Here is a 14,134-nt window from a genome sequence, read left to right on the forward strand (position 1 = left end):
TCTGGGATTGTGTCGTCTTCTGGCAGAGCTGCTTGTGGCAGGGCCTACTCCACTGCTTATGTGAAACCTGTAGCTGCTCAGAGTCCGCCAACTGGTACGAATCTGATTTCACCCTGTTGCCGTTGTGGGGGCAATCATCGGCCTCATCAGTGTCGGTTTAAACAGTACTCCTATAATGGCTGTTTGAAAGTGGGGCATCTTCACAGAATGTGCCCACAACTGAGCAAGCATGCTGCCGCTCATCACATTGTTGATGATGACCTGTCCAGTGCTGTCCCGGATACACAACCCGGGGAGGAAGTGTATGGTCTATTCGTTCTTGGGAAAGAGCCAGCCGATAATCGTTAATGTGAAGCTGAATGACGTGACTGTATCAATGGAGCTGGACACAGGTGTGAATCAGTCGATAATGAGCCAAAGGACATTCGACAAGCTGTGGGACACTGAGGCTGTGAAGCCTAAGCTGAGTCCAGTCAATGCCAAGTTGCGTACTTACATTAAGGAACTCATACCGGTGATTGACAGTGTCATATGATGGTGTGGTTCATGCTCTACCATTATGTATTGTCCCAGGTAATGGTCCAACGCTGTTCGGCAGGAATTGGCTCGAGAAAATCAAGTGGAACGGGAATGATGTCAAAGCGTTGTCCTCGGTGGATGACAGTTCGTGTCTCAAGTGTTGAAGAAGTTTCCTTCTTTGTTTGAACCGGGCATTGGTAAATTTACTGGAGCCAAGGTGCAGATTCACCTGGATTCTGATGCAAAGCCTGTCTATCATAAAGCTCGGTCTGTTCCTTACATGATGAGGGAGAAGGTTGAAACTGAGCTTGACAGACTCCAACGTGAAGGGATCATATCACCGGTCGAGTTTAACGAGTGGGCCAGTCCCATTGTTCCTGTATTGAAGAGTGATGGCACTGTCAGGATTTGTGGCGACTACAAGGTTACAATTAACCGATTTTCGAAACAGGATCAGTATCCGTTACCGAAGACTGATGACCTGTTTGCCATGCTAGCTGGTGGAAAGTCGTTCACTAAACTAGATCTGATGTCGGCCTATATTCATTAACTAAACTAGAGCTTGTTGGTACTTCGAAGAAACTTATGTGCATCAACACCCATAAATGACTGTTTGTCGATAACAAATGTCCTTTTTGAATTCATTCGGCTGCAGCCATATTTTAGAGGAATATGGAGAGTCTACTGAAGTCCGTTCTTAGAACTGTCGTGTTTCAAGATGACATTCTGGTCACAGGTCGCGACACTGTTGAACATCTGAACAATCTTGAAGAAGTCCTACATTGTCTGGACAAAGTAAGACTCAGGCTGAAATGTTCGAAGTGTGTCTTCATGGCACCTGAAGTTGAATTCCTGGGGAGGAAGATAGCTGCTGATGGTATCAGGCCTACTGATTCAAAAACCAAGCCCATCAAAAATGCACCCAGGCCTCAATGTGATGGAGCTGCATTCATTCCTTGGGCTACTCAACTACTTCAGTAATTTCTTACCCAGATTGAGCACTTTATTAGAGCAACTGCACATGCTACTCAGAAAAGGCGACAACTTGGTCTGGGGTGTGTCTCAAGATAGAGCCTTTGAGAAAGCTAAGATTCTGCTCTGTTCAAACAAGTTGCTTGTTCATTATGATCCGTGTAAGCATCTTGTATTGGCCTGTGATGCTTCATCATATGGGGTTAGCTGTGTACTCCCAACATGAGTCGGGTAAGCTACAACCTGCTGCATATGCTTGAAGAAGTTTGTCAAAGGTGGCAAGAGCTTACAGCATGGTAGAAAAAGAAGCTTTGGCCTATGTATATGGGGTCAAAAAGATGCATCAGTACCTGTTTGGTCTTCATTTTGAGCTCGAAAAGGATCACAAGCCACTCGCTTCATTGTTTTCGGAAAACAAAGGTATTAATACCAATGCATCGTCCCGTATCCAGAGGTGGGCGTTGACATTGTCTGCCTATGATTATGTTATTCGTCACAGACCGGGCACTGAGAATTGTGCCGATGCACTGAGTCGTCTGTCTTTGCCCACACCTTATATGGAGACACCTCAACCTGCAGATCTACTGTTAGTAATGGATGCTTTTGAGAGTGAAGGTACCCCTGTCACTGCTCAACAAGTTAGGATCTGGACCAGCCATGACCCTATTTTATCGGTTGTGAAACGTTGCGTCCTCAGTGGTGATTGGTCTGCAATACCGATGGAGATGTGTGATGAGACCAAACCTTACAACCGTCACAAAGATGAGCTGCCCATTCAGTCAGATTGTTTACTGTGGGGTAATCGTATCATTATGCCTTAGAAAGGTAGAGAAAAATTTGTACGTGAACTACATAGCACTCATCCTGGTATTGTCATGATGAAAGCCATTGCTAGGTCTCACATATGGTAGCTTGGAATTGACTCTGATCTGGAATCATGTGTGCATCAGTGCAATACTTGCAGCTTAGCAAAGTATCAGCGGAATCTCCGCTGAGTCTTTGGTCGTGGCCATCCAAACCATGGTCGAGGATCCACATCGCCTTTGCGGGTCCTTTCCTGGAAAAGGTGTTTTTTGTTGTGGATAGAGTATATTATTATGTCATCCAGTACATCTACAGCGACTATTGAGAGCCTTCGTGTAATGTTTGCTACTCATGGTTTGCCTGACATTGTTGTGAACGACAACGGATCTTGCTTCACAAGTCTTGAGTTTCAGGAGACATGTGAAGTCAGCTCCATTCAAACCTGCTTCTAATGGTCAAGCAGAGCGTGCTGTTCAAACAATCAAGCTGAGTATGAAACATGTAACTCAGGGTTCTCTGCAGACTTGTTTGTCATGTATATTGCTGAGTTACAAGACAAGACCTCATACACTTACTGGGGTTCCTCCTGCTGAATTACTGATGAAGAGAAATCTCAAGACCAAGCTTTCTCTTCGTCATCCTGATCTGAATGATCGTGTTGAAAACAGACATCAAAGTCAGCAATGGTATCATGATCGTGCTGCTATGTCACGTGATATTTCTGTAAACGATCCAGTTTATGTACTGAACTATGGTCAAGGTCCAAAGTGATCACCGATACTGTTACAGCCAAGGAGGGTAACAGAGTGTTTATTGTCGTGCTCAAGAATGAGCAAACATGCAGGAAACATGTTGATCAGGTAAAGCTGCGGCATACGGATGAACTGGAACAGTTTGAGGAAGCTGCAATCGGTGACCAACCAACCAATGTTCATTCATTAGATGACTTTGGTGTCATTACTGAACCTGGACATTCAGTCTCTGCTTTGGTCATTACCACTCCCATCAGATTGGTTACTCAGACTTCAGTCACAACTGACTCAGAACGCTCACCGAGAACTAAAGTTGAACTGAGACGATCAACTCGTGAGGGGAAAGTCCCAGACCGTCTTAATTTGTAAAGAGTCTGGTATTAAGATCTTGAAAAGGGATGTTGTTATGTATTGATGCTTGGGGTCACCAGACAGCAGAGGGCGCCACTGTCGGAGGTCATCGGGCTGTACGCGCGTGTGCATGGTCACTGGTATATAAGCGTGGGTACTGTGCCACGCGGGTACTTTAAGCGAATAAAGTTGGATTAGGTTTACACTGAGGCCGTTTACAGTAACAAGACTCTTGAGTCATTACAATCACCAATTGTGGCTTAGTAGCACCACTACTGACCGAGCTGGCCGAGGCCTGAAGGACATAATGGCCAGAGTGGGCCTGCGGCAGGTGGTGAGAGAACCAACACAAGAGAAAAACCTACTTGACCTCGTCCTCACCAATCTATCTGTTTCAGATGCATCTGTCCACAACAGCATTAGTAGCAGTGATCCTTGTGGAGACGAAGTCCCGTCTTCACACTGAGGACACCCTCCGTCGTGTTGTGCCAGGAGCAGCACCAGGCGTACCTACAAATGAGGTGCCAACCTGGGGAAGCTGCAACACAGGACTACATGCATGCTAAACAGCGGAGGCAGCATGCTATAGACGGAGCTAAGCGATCCCACAATCAACAGATCAGATCAAAGCTCTGCAGTCCTGCCACATCCAGTCGTGAATGGTGGTGGACCATTAAACAACTAACGAGAGAAGGAGGCTCCATGAATATCCCCATCCTCAATGATGGCGGAGCCCAGCACGCGAGTGCAAAGGACAAGGCTGAAGCGTTGCAATAATCTTCAGCCAGATGTACCGAGTGGATGATCCATATCGGCCTCCTCCTGAGGTCTCCACCATCACAGAAGCCAGTCTTCAGCCAATTCGATTCACTCCAAGTGATGTCAAGAAATGGCTGAGCCCATTGGATGCAGCAAAAGCTATGTGACCCGACAACATCCCGGCTGTCGTGCTGAAAACTTGTGCTCCAGAACTAGCTGCGCCTCTATCCAAGCTGTTCCAGTACAGCTACATCACTACCCGACAATTTGGAAAACTGCCCAGGTATGTCCTGTCAAAAAGTAGGACCGATCCAATCCGCCCAATTACCACCCCATCAGTCTACTCTCAATCATCAGCAAAGTGATGGAAGGTGTTGTCGACAGTGCTATTAAGCGGCATTTACTCACCAATAACCTGCTCACCGATGCTCAGTTTGGGTTGCACCAGAACCACTCGGCTCCAGACCTCATTAAAGCCTTGTCCAAACATGGACAAAAGAGCTGAATTCCAGAGGTGACGTGAGAGTGACTGCTCTCTACATCAAGGCAACATTTGACCAAGTGTGGCATCAAGGAGCCCTAGTAACACTGAAGTCAATGGGAATCAGGGGGAAAACTCTCCACTGGCTGGAGTCATACCCAGCACAAAGGAAGATGGTTGTGATTGTTGCAGGTCAATCAGCACAGCCCCAGGACATCGCTGCAGGAGTTCCTCAGGGCAATGTCCTGGGCCCAACCATCTTCAGCTGCTTTATCAATAAACTTCTCTCCATCATAAGGTCAGAAGTGGGGATGTTCGCTGATGATTGCACAGTGTTCAGTTTCATTCGTAACTCCTCAGATAATGGAGCAGTCCATGCCTGCATGCAGCAAGACCTGGACAACATTCAGGCTTGAGCTGATGAGTGGCAAGTCACATTTGCGCCACACAAGTGCCAGGCAATGACCATCTCCAACAAGCGAGAGTCTAACCACCGCTCCTTGACATTCAACAGCATTACCATCGCTCAATCTCCCACCATCAACACCCTGGGGGTCACCGTTGACCAGAAATTTAACTGGACAAGCCACATAAATACTGTGGCAACAAGAGCAGGTCAGAGGCTGGGTATTCTGCGGTGAGTATTTCACCTCCTGACTCCCCAAAGCCTTTCCACCATCTACAAGGCACAAGTCAGGAGTGTGTTGGAATAATCTCCACTTGACTGGATGAGTGCAGCTCCAACAACACTCAAGATGCTTAACACCATCCAGAACATAAGAACATAAGAAATAGGAGCAGGAGTAGGCCATACAGCCCCTTGAGCCTGCTCCACCATTCAATAAGATTCCACAGATTTACAACCTTCTGAGAGAAAAAATTTCTCAACATCTCTGTTTGATTCTGGGGATGAGAGGGTTGGCTTATAAGGAAAGGTTGAATAGATTCGGCCTCTACTCATTGGAGTTCAGAAGAATGAGAGGTGATCTTATCGAAATGTATAAGATTATGAGGGGGCTTGACAAGGTGGATGCAGAGAGGATGTTTCCATTGATGGGGGAGACGAGAACTAGAGGGCATAATCTTAGAATAAGGGGCCACCCGTTTAAAGTAAATATGGAAACCAAAACTGCATGCAGTATTCCAGGACAAAGCAACCCGCTTGATTGGCACCCCATTCACCACCTTAAACATTCACTCCTTCCATCCCCAGCACACCATGGCTGCAGTGTGTACTGTCATGTATGTATGCTTGGGGTTACCAGCTATCAGGTGGCGCCACTGTTGGAGGTCATTGGACTGTACGCACATGTGTGCGGCCCAGGTATAAAAGACAAACCATCATGGAATGTAATCACTTTGGGCCCGAATAAAGCAGAGCCAAGTTTGTACCTGTGTTAGTTTACAGTATTCAGTCTATCGAGTTATTACATACATAACATTTGGCGACGAGGTAACTTCAGAACCTTCGCATGCAAAAATTAGCACAATTGGAATTCTGGAGAGATTCGTGGAGGAAGAGGACTGGGCAGATATTTGTAGCTCGCCTGGACCAGTATTTCATGGTCAACAAAATGGAGGAACCCACTGACGCAGTTAGGTGCAGGGCGGTCTTCCTCATGGTTTGTAGTTCGAAAATCTATGGACTCATAAACAATCTTCTCTCACCTGCAAGTCCAACGGACAAGGACTATGAGTAATTGTGTGCTCTGGTACATGACCATCTCAAACCAGAAGAAGGCATCATCATCTCACGATATCGATTCTACATGCACATTCGTTCTGAGGGCCAGGATGTGTCGGAATTCGTTGCTGACCTAAGACATCTAGCTGGACCGTGTAAGTTCGAAAACGCATTGGGAGACATGCGGCGGGATTTCTTTGTAATCGGCATCAACCACGAGGCGATCCTGCGTAAGCTACTGGTGGCAGAGACGCTGGATTTGAGCAAGGCCATCACGATTGCCCAGGCATGCATGACAATGGACACAAACTTAAAGCAGATATCATCAAAAAATCGGAACTCGGCAAGTACTGTAAACAAGATTGTATCGTCGTTTGGCAGGGCCTTCTCGACTGCGCATGCGAAACCTGTGGCTGCCCAAAGTCCGCCAATGGGCTTAAATCCGATTCACCGTGTTGGCGTGGGGGCAATCATCGGCCTCATCGGTGTCGGTTTAAACAGTACATTTGTAAAGGCTGTTCGAGACTGGGGCATCTCCAGCGCATGTGTCTGCAACTGAGCAAGTGTGCTGAGACACACCACGAGAAGGATGATGACCAGTATAGCGCGGATCCAGATATCCAATCCGAGATACCAGAGGAGGAGGTGTATGGAATGTATTCATTCCTAACAAAGAGCCAACCGATAATAATTAATGTGAAACTTAACGGTGTGCCGGTACCATTGGAATTGGAAACGGGTGCGAGTCAATCAATAATGAGCCAGAGGACATTCGACAAGCTGTGGGACACTAAGACCGTGAGGTTGATGCTGAGTCCAGTCAATGCCAAGTTGCATACGTACACTAAAGAACTCAGAACGGTGATTGGCAATGCAGTAGTCAAGGTGTCGTATGATGGTGCAGTTCATGATTTACTGTTATGGATTGTTCCAGGCAATGGTCCAACGCTGTTCGGCATGAATTAGCTCGAAAAAATTAAATGGAATTGGAACGATATCAAAGCGTTGTCATCGGAGGATGATATTCCATGTGCTCAAGTGCTGAGCAAGTTCCCCTCGCTGTTTGAGCCAGGCATCGGCAATTTCATGGGAGCCAAGGTGCAGATCCACATGTACCGGATGTAAGACCCGTCCATCGTAAAGCTCGGGTGGTTCCGGACATGATGAGGGAGAAGGTCGAAATCGAACTGAACAGACTGCAGCGTGAAAGGGTCATATCACCGGTCGAATTTAACGAATGGGCCAGCCCCATTGTTCCTGTGTTGAAGAATGGCAGAGCACTGTCAGGATTTGCGGAGACTACAAGGTTACGATCAACCGAGTTTTGAAACAGGATCAATACCCATTAACGAAGGCTGATGACCTGTTTGCAACGCTAGCCGGAGGAAATTGTTCACTAAACTGGATCTGATGTCGGCCTACATGACACAGGAGCTGGTCGAATAAACTTATGTGCATCAACACTCATAAAGGACTGGTTATCTACAACACGTGTCCTTTCGGAATTCGCTCAGTTGCAGCCATATTTCAGAGGAACATGGAGAGTCTACTGAAGTCCACCCCTAGAACCGTCGTGTTCCAAAATGACATCCTAGCCACAGGTCTTGACCGCCAAACATCTGAACAACCTGGAAGAGGTTCTACATCATCTGGACAAAGTGGGACTCAGACTGAAATGTTCGAAGTACGTCTTCATGGCACCGGATTTCAAATTACTGGGGAGGAAAATTGCTGTTGACGGCATCAGGCCAACAGACTCGGAAACCAAGGCCATCGAAAATGCACCCAAGCCTCAGAATGTGACGGAGCTGCGTTCATTCCTTGGTCTACTCAACTATTTCGGTAATTTCCTACCCAGATTGAGCACCTTATTAGAGCCACTGCACATGCTGCTAAAAAAAAGGCGACAACTGGGTTTGGGGTGCGTCTCAAGACAGAGCTTTTGAGAACGCTACTAATCTGTTTTGTTCTAACAAGTTGCTGGTACATTATGATCCATTAAGCGTCTAGTGATGCTTCGTCATATGAAGTCGGTTGCGTGCTCCAACAAGCTAATGAGTCGGGTAAACTACAACCTGTTGCGTATGCTTCTAAATGTTTGTAAAAGAGCCGACAGCATGATAGAAAAAGAAGCATTAGCCTGTGTGTATGGCCATTAACACCTTGTTGGTGCTGCGGGGGTGATCATTGTTTCCATTCATGCCGATTCAAAGGGTACGTTTGCAAGGGCTGTGGAACAATGGGACACCTCCAACGAGTGTGCAGGCGAGCTGCTAAGCCTGTTAAACCTGCAAACCACCACGTTGCAGAAGAGGACAGATCCACGGAGGATCACTACGAACCAGAGCCTCAAATAGAGGAGGCTGCGGTACATGGGGTGCACACATTCACCACGAATTGTCCCCCGATAATGCTGAATGTTGAACTAAATGGACTCCCGGTGTCAATGGAGCTGGACACTCCAGGATGGTATGTTGCCTCCCTGGTGCAAGGGTCAAGGATGTCTCGGAGCGGGTGCAGGACATTCTGAAATAGGAGGGAGAACAACCAGTTGTCGTGGTGCACATTGGTACCAACGACATAGGTAAAAAAAGGGATGAGGTCCTACGAAACGAATTTAAAGAGCTAGGAGCTAAATTAAAAAGTAGGACCTCAAAAGTAGTAATCTCGGGATTGCTACCATTGCCACGTGCTAGTCAGAGTAGGAATCGCAGGATAGCGCAGATGAATACGTGGCTTGAGCAGTGATGCAGCAGGGAGGGATTCAAATTCCTGGGGCATTGGAACCGGTTCTGGGGGAGGTGGGACCAGTACAAACCGGACGGTCTGCACCTGGGCAGGACCGGAACCAATGTCCTAGGGGGAGTGTTTGCTAGTGCTGTTGGGGAGGAGTTAAACTAATATGGCAGGGGGATGGGAACCAATGCAGGGAGACAGAGGGAGACAAAAAGGAGGCAAAAGCAAAAGGCAGAAAGGAGATGAGGAAAAGTGGAGGGCAGAGAAACCCAAGGCAAAGAACAAAAAGGGCCACTGTACAGCAAAATTCTAAAAGGACAAAGGGTGTTAAAAAAACAAGCCTGAAGGCTTTGTGTCTTAATGCAAGGAGTATCCGCAATAAGGTGGATGAATTAACTGTGCAAATAGATGTTAACAAATATGATGTGATTGGGATTACGGAGACGTGGCTCCAGGATGGTCAGGGCTGGGAACTCAACATCCAGGGGTGTTCGACATTCAGGAGGGATAGAGTAAAGGGAAAAGGAGGTGGGGTAGCATTGCTGGTTAATGAGGAGATTAATGCAATAGTTAGGAAAGACATTAGCTTGGATGATGTGGAATCTATATGGGTAGAGCTGCAGAACACCAAAGGGCAAAAAACGTTAGTGGGAGTTGTATACAGACCTCCAAACAGTAGTAGTGATGTTGGGGAGGGCATCAAACAGGAAATTAGGGGTGCATGCAATAAAGGCGCAGCAGTTATAATGGGTGACTTTAATATGCACATAGATTGGGCTAGCCAAACTGGAACCAATACTGTGGAGGAGGATTTCCTGGAGTGCATAAGGGATGGTTTTCTAGACCAATATGTCGAGGAACCAACTAGGGGGAAGGCCATCTTAGACTGGGTGTTGTGTAATGAGAGAAGACTAATTAGCAATCTCATTGTGCGAGGCCCCTTGGGGAAGAGTGACCATAATATGGTGGAATTCTGCATTAGGATGGAGAATGATACAGTTAATTCAGAGACCATGGTCCAGAACTTAAAGAAGGGTAACTTTGAAGGTATGAGGCGTGAATTGGCTAGGATAGATTGGCGCATGATACTTAAGGGGTTGACAGTGGATGGGCAATGGCAGACATTTAGAGACCGCATGGATGAATTACAACAATTGTACATTCCTGTCTGGCGTAAAAATAAAAAAGGGAAGGTGGCTCAACCGTGGCTATCAAGGGAAATCAGGGATAGTATTAAAGCCAAGGAAGTGGCATACAAATTGGCCAGAAATAGCAGCGAACCTGGGGACTGGGAGAAATTTAGAACTCAGCAGAGGAGGACAAAGGGTTTGATTAGGGCAGGGAAAATGGAGTACGAGAAGAAGCTTGCAGGGAACATTAAGACGGATTGCAAAACTTTCTATAGGTATGTAAAGAGAAAACGGTTAGTAAAGACAAACGTAGGTCCCCTGCAGTCAGAATCAGGGGAAGTCATAACGGGGAACAAAGAAATGGCAGACCAATTGAACAAGTACTTTGGTTCAGTATTCACTAAGGAGGACACAAACAACCTTCTGTGGGGCAATCGAGTAGTGGTCCCCAAGAAGGGCAGAGACACCTTCATCAATGACCTCCATAGTACCCACCCAGGCATCGTAATGATGAAAGCGATAGCCAGATCCCACGTGTGGTGACCCGGTATCGATGCGGACTTAAGAGTTCTGCGTTCACAGATGTAATACATGCTCGCAGTTAAGCAATGTACTCAGGGAGGCGTCGCTAAGTTTATGGTCTTGGCCCTCCAAACCGTGGTCTAGGGTACACGTCGACTATGCAGGCCCATTCTTGGGTAAAATGTTCCTTATGGTTGTAGACGCGTACTCCAAGTGGATTGAATGTGAGATGATATCGGCTAGCACATCCGCTGCCACCACTGAAAGCCTGCAGGCCATGTTTGCCACATACGGCTTACCCGATGTCCTGGTGAGCGACAGCGGGCCATGTTTTACCAGTGCTGAGTTCAAAGAATTCATGACCCACAACGGGATCAAACATGTCACATCTGCCCCGTTTAAACCAGCGTCCAATGGTCAGGCAGAGAGAGCAGTGCAAACCATCAAGCAAGGCTTGAAGAGGGTAACTGAAGGCTCACTGTAGACTTGCCTATCCCGAGTCCTGCTTAGCTACCACTCGAGACCCCACTCACTCACTGGGATCCCACCTGCTGAACTGCTCATGAAAAGAGCACTTAAGACAAGGCTCTCGTTACTTCACCCTGATCTACATGAACAGGTAGAAAGCAGGCGGCTTCAACAAAGTGCATACCATGATAGCGCAAATGTGTCACGTGAGATTGAAGTCAATGATCCTGCATTTGTATTAAATTATGGACAAGGTCCCAAGTGGCTTCCCGGTACTGTCGTGGCCAAAGAGGGGAGCAGGGTGTTTCGGGTCAAACTTTCAAATGAACTCATTCACCAGAAACACTTGGACCAAATCAAACGCAGATTCACGGACTACCCTGAGCAACTCACCTTGGACCCTACCTGTTTTGATCCCCCAACACACACACACCAGTGGCAACCGACACCACGGTTAACCACGAAGCAGAACCCATCATCCACAGCAGCCCTGCAGGGCCCAACGCACTAGGCAGCCCAGCAAGGCCAGTTGCACAGCAGCCCAGCGAGGGCCCAACAAATGATTCAACAACACCAGCTTTCACACCGAGATGATCAACCAGGGCAAGAACGACCCCAGATCGACTCACATTGTAAATATTTATACTATTGACTTTGGGGGAAATGTTGTTATATATGTGGACTTGTATTTACTCTGTACAGCCACCAGAGGGCTCATTCCACGGAGTCCCAAGGGATCCCATAATCCCTTGGGAGCACAGGTATTTAAGGAAGCCTCACAGGTTGGAGAGGCACTCTGGAGACCTGCAATAAAAGACTAAGGTCACACTTTACTTTGAGCTCACAGTGTTCAGTCTGACTCTTTCTCCAAACACAACAGTGATGAGGCACTCCAGTCCCTCTGGAGCCCACCTCTCGCGGAAGGCTCGAGCGATGCTTCCTTTACAAGCAGGCGGGGACCTTGGCAGTACTTTGCCAATCGGGGTCCTATGATGCAATCTGCAGAACACGGACATTGCACACATCGGCAAACCCACCGGGGAGACCTGGCTCTCCTTGCAACAGGCTGCAGATTTAACTGGACTCCGACTACATTTTGCATTAGTGAGTAAACATGTTATTGCACAGACTCGTTGAATGGAGATTAACACAACATAGTTACAATTACTTATATTCCTATGTTGAGTTGTGCAGCGGCAGAGGATTCAAGAAGAAACAAGAGCAGGGGCTCAGAGAAGACAACGTGTAATGTGGCCTATTTACAGAAAGCCTTACCCACCTCACAGGGTGTACAGGCCAAGGGTCAGCTTCTTGTACCTGTCTGTGGAGCAGTACATCAGGAGGCTAAGATTGTCCAGGCAAATAGTCAGTGACCTCTGCAGCTTCCTGGGAGAAGATCTGCTGCCTGCTGGACCGGGCACACATGCCATGGCAGTGGCAGTGAAAGTAAAGACCCTTATGATCTGGATCCTTCCAGGCTACCACCGAGGGCATCTGGGGGTGTATCTCAGTCAGCCACCCACAATGCATCAGGCAGGTCATTGGTGCTCTACTTCCAGATACACCTAATTTTGGACAGCTAGTGAGTCAGATTGAGAGAGCCTTCGGATTGGCTGAATTTCCCCAAGTGCAAGGCACAAGTGAGAAACATATGTAGCCATCAGGGCACCTTATGAACAGCCAGGACCTTTTATCAACCTGAAAGGGTTTCATTCAATAAATCTACAGCTTGTATGTGCTTACAAGCTGTGATTCTTGTAAGTCTTTGCCCTCTACCCAGGGGAAGCTGCCATTATGCTTTCATTTTAAGGCACTCTGATTTGATTGGTTCATCAATAAATTTCCAAAGCAAAATGCTTGCATATTTAGATGGGCATTCTCATTCTAAATCTTTACATAGACAGCTCTCTCTCTTCCCCCCTGCCTTACTCTCTCCCCCCCCTTGTAAATGTTAACATAAAAACTTTCAGCAAATAATACTTGTGAACAGTAAAGTTAGGTTACGCAAGATTTTTAATATATTAATTTGTGTTATTTTTGCAGGTTACAGAGGCTGAACAAGTTTCAAACAATTATCACACAGGAACTAGAACATTTTGAAAAGGACTCTCAGTCTTTTAAGTGCATGGAAAAAGAACTAACAGTACGTTCAGTAACACATAGTCTTAAATAGCAAATCTGGTCATGTGTCTACCCCACAAAGAATTATAATCAAATTAACTCTCTATTTCTCTTGTCATTCTCTCCATTGTTGTTGCTTTCAATAGAGATTACTGATGTGTGTTTCCACTCACTCTTCATCACATTAGTAAGAACTTATGGTCTACCCATAGGTAGAATCATAGAAGGAGGCCATTTCAGCCCATCATGTTTGTGTCGGCCAATAAGAGGCTGCAGTTTAGAAGGATGAGAGGGGATCTCATAGAAACATATAAAATTCTGACAGGACTGGACAGGTTAGATGCAGGAAGAATGTTCCCGATGTTGGGGAAGTCCAGAACCAGGGGTCACGGTCTAAGGATAAGGGGTAAGCCATCTAGGACCGAGATGAGGAGAAACTTTTTCACCCAGAGAGTGGTGAACCTGTGGAATTCTCTACCACAGAAAGTTGTTGAGTCCAGTTCATTCGATATATTCAAAAGGGAGTTAGATGTGGCCCTTACGGAGTATGGAGAGAAGATAGGAGTGGGATACTGAAGTTGCATGATCAGCCATGATCATATTGAATGGTGGTGCAGGTTATCTATTTTCTATGTTTCTATGCTCTTCCTCCACTTTGGGTGGCCGTGGGCCAGGTGTCGGTGGGGATTTTGCACTTTTATCAAGGAGGCTTTGAGGGTGTCCTTGAAGCGTTTCCTCTGCCCACCTGGGGCTTGCTTGCCGTGTCGAAGCTCCGCGTGGAGTGCTTGGTTTGGGAGTCTTGTGTCGGGTATGCGGACGATGTGGCCTGTCCAGC

General features: G+C 46.9%; 1 protein-coding gene across 1 annotated transcript in view; it reads left to right on the forward strand.

The window, feature by feature from the left end:
- Positions 1 to 14,134, forward strand: part of sycp2 (synaptonemal complex protein 2) — a 1,164,109-nt gene that overhangs the window by 1,080,775 nt on the left and 69,200 nt on the right. The window contains exon 39 of the mRNA XM_070894856.1: positions 13,222 to 13,321. Coding sequence (XP_070750957.1) covers positions 13,222 to 13,321 — 100 coding nt within the window. The remainder of the gene's footprint in view (positions 1 to 13,221; positions 13,322 to 14,134) is intronic.

Source organism: Pristiophorus japonicus, chromosome 12, assembly GCF_044704955.1.
Source record: "Pristiophorus japonicus isolate sPriJap1 chromosome 12, sPriJap1.hap1, whole genome shotgun sequence".
Taxonomy (NCBI): domain Eukaryota; kingdom Metazoa; phylum Chordata; class Chondrichthyes; family Pristiophoridae; genus Pristiophorus; species Pristiophorus japonicus.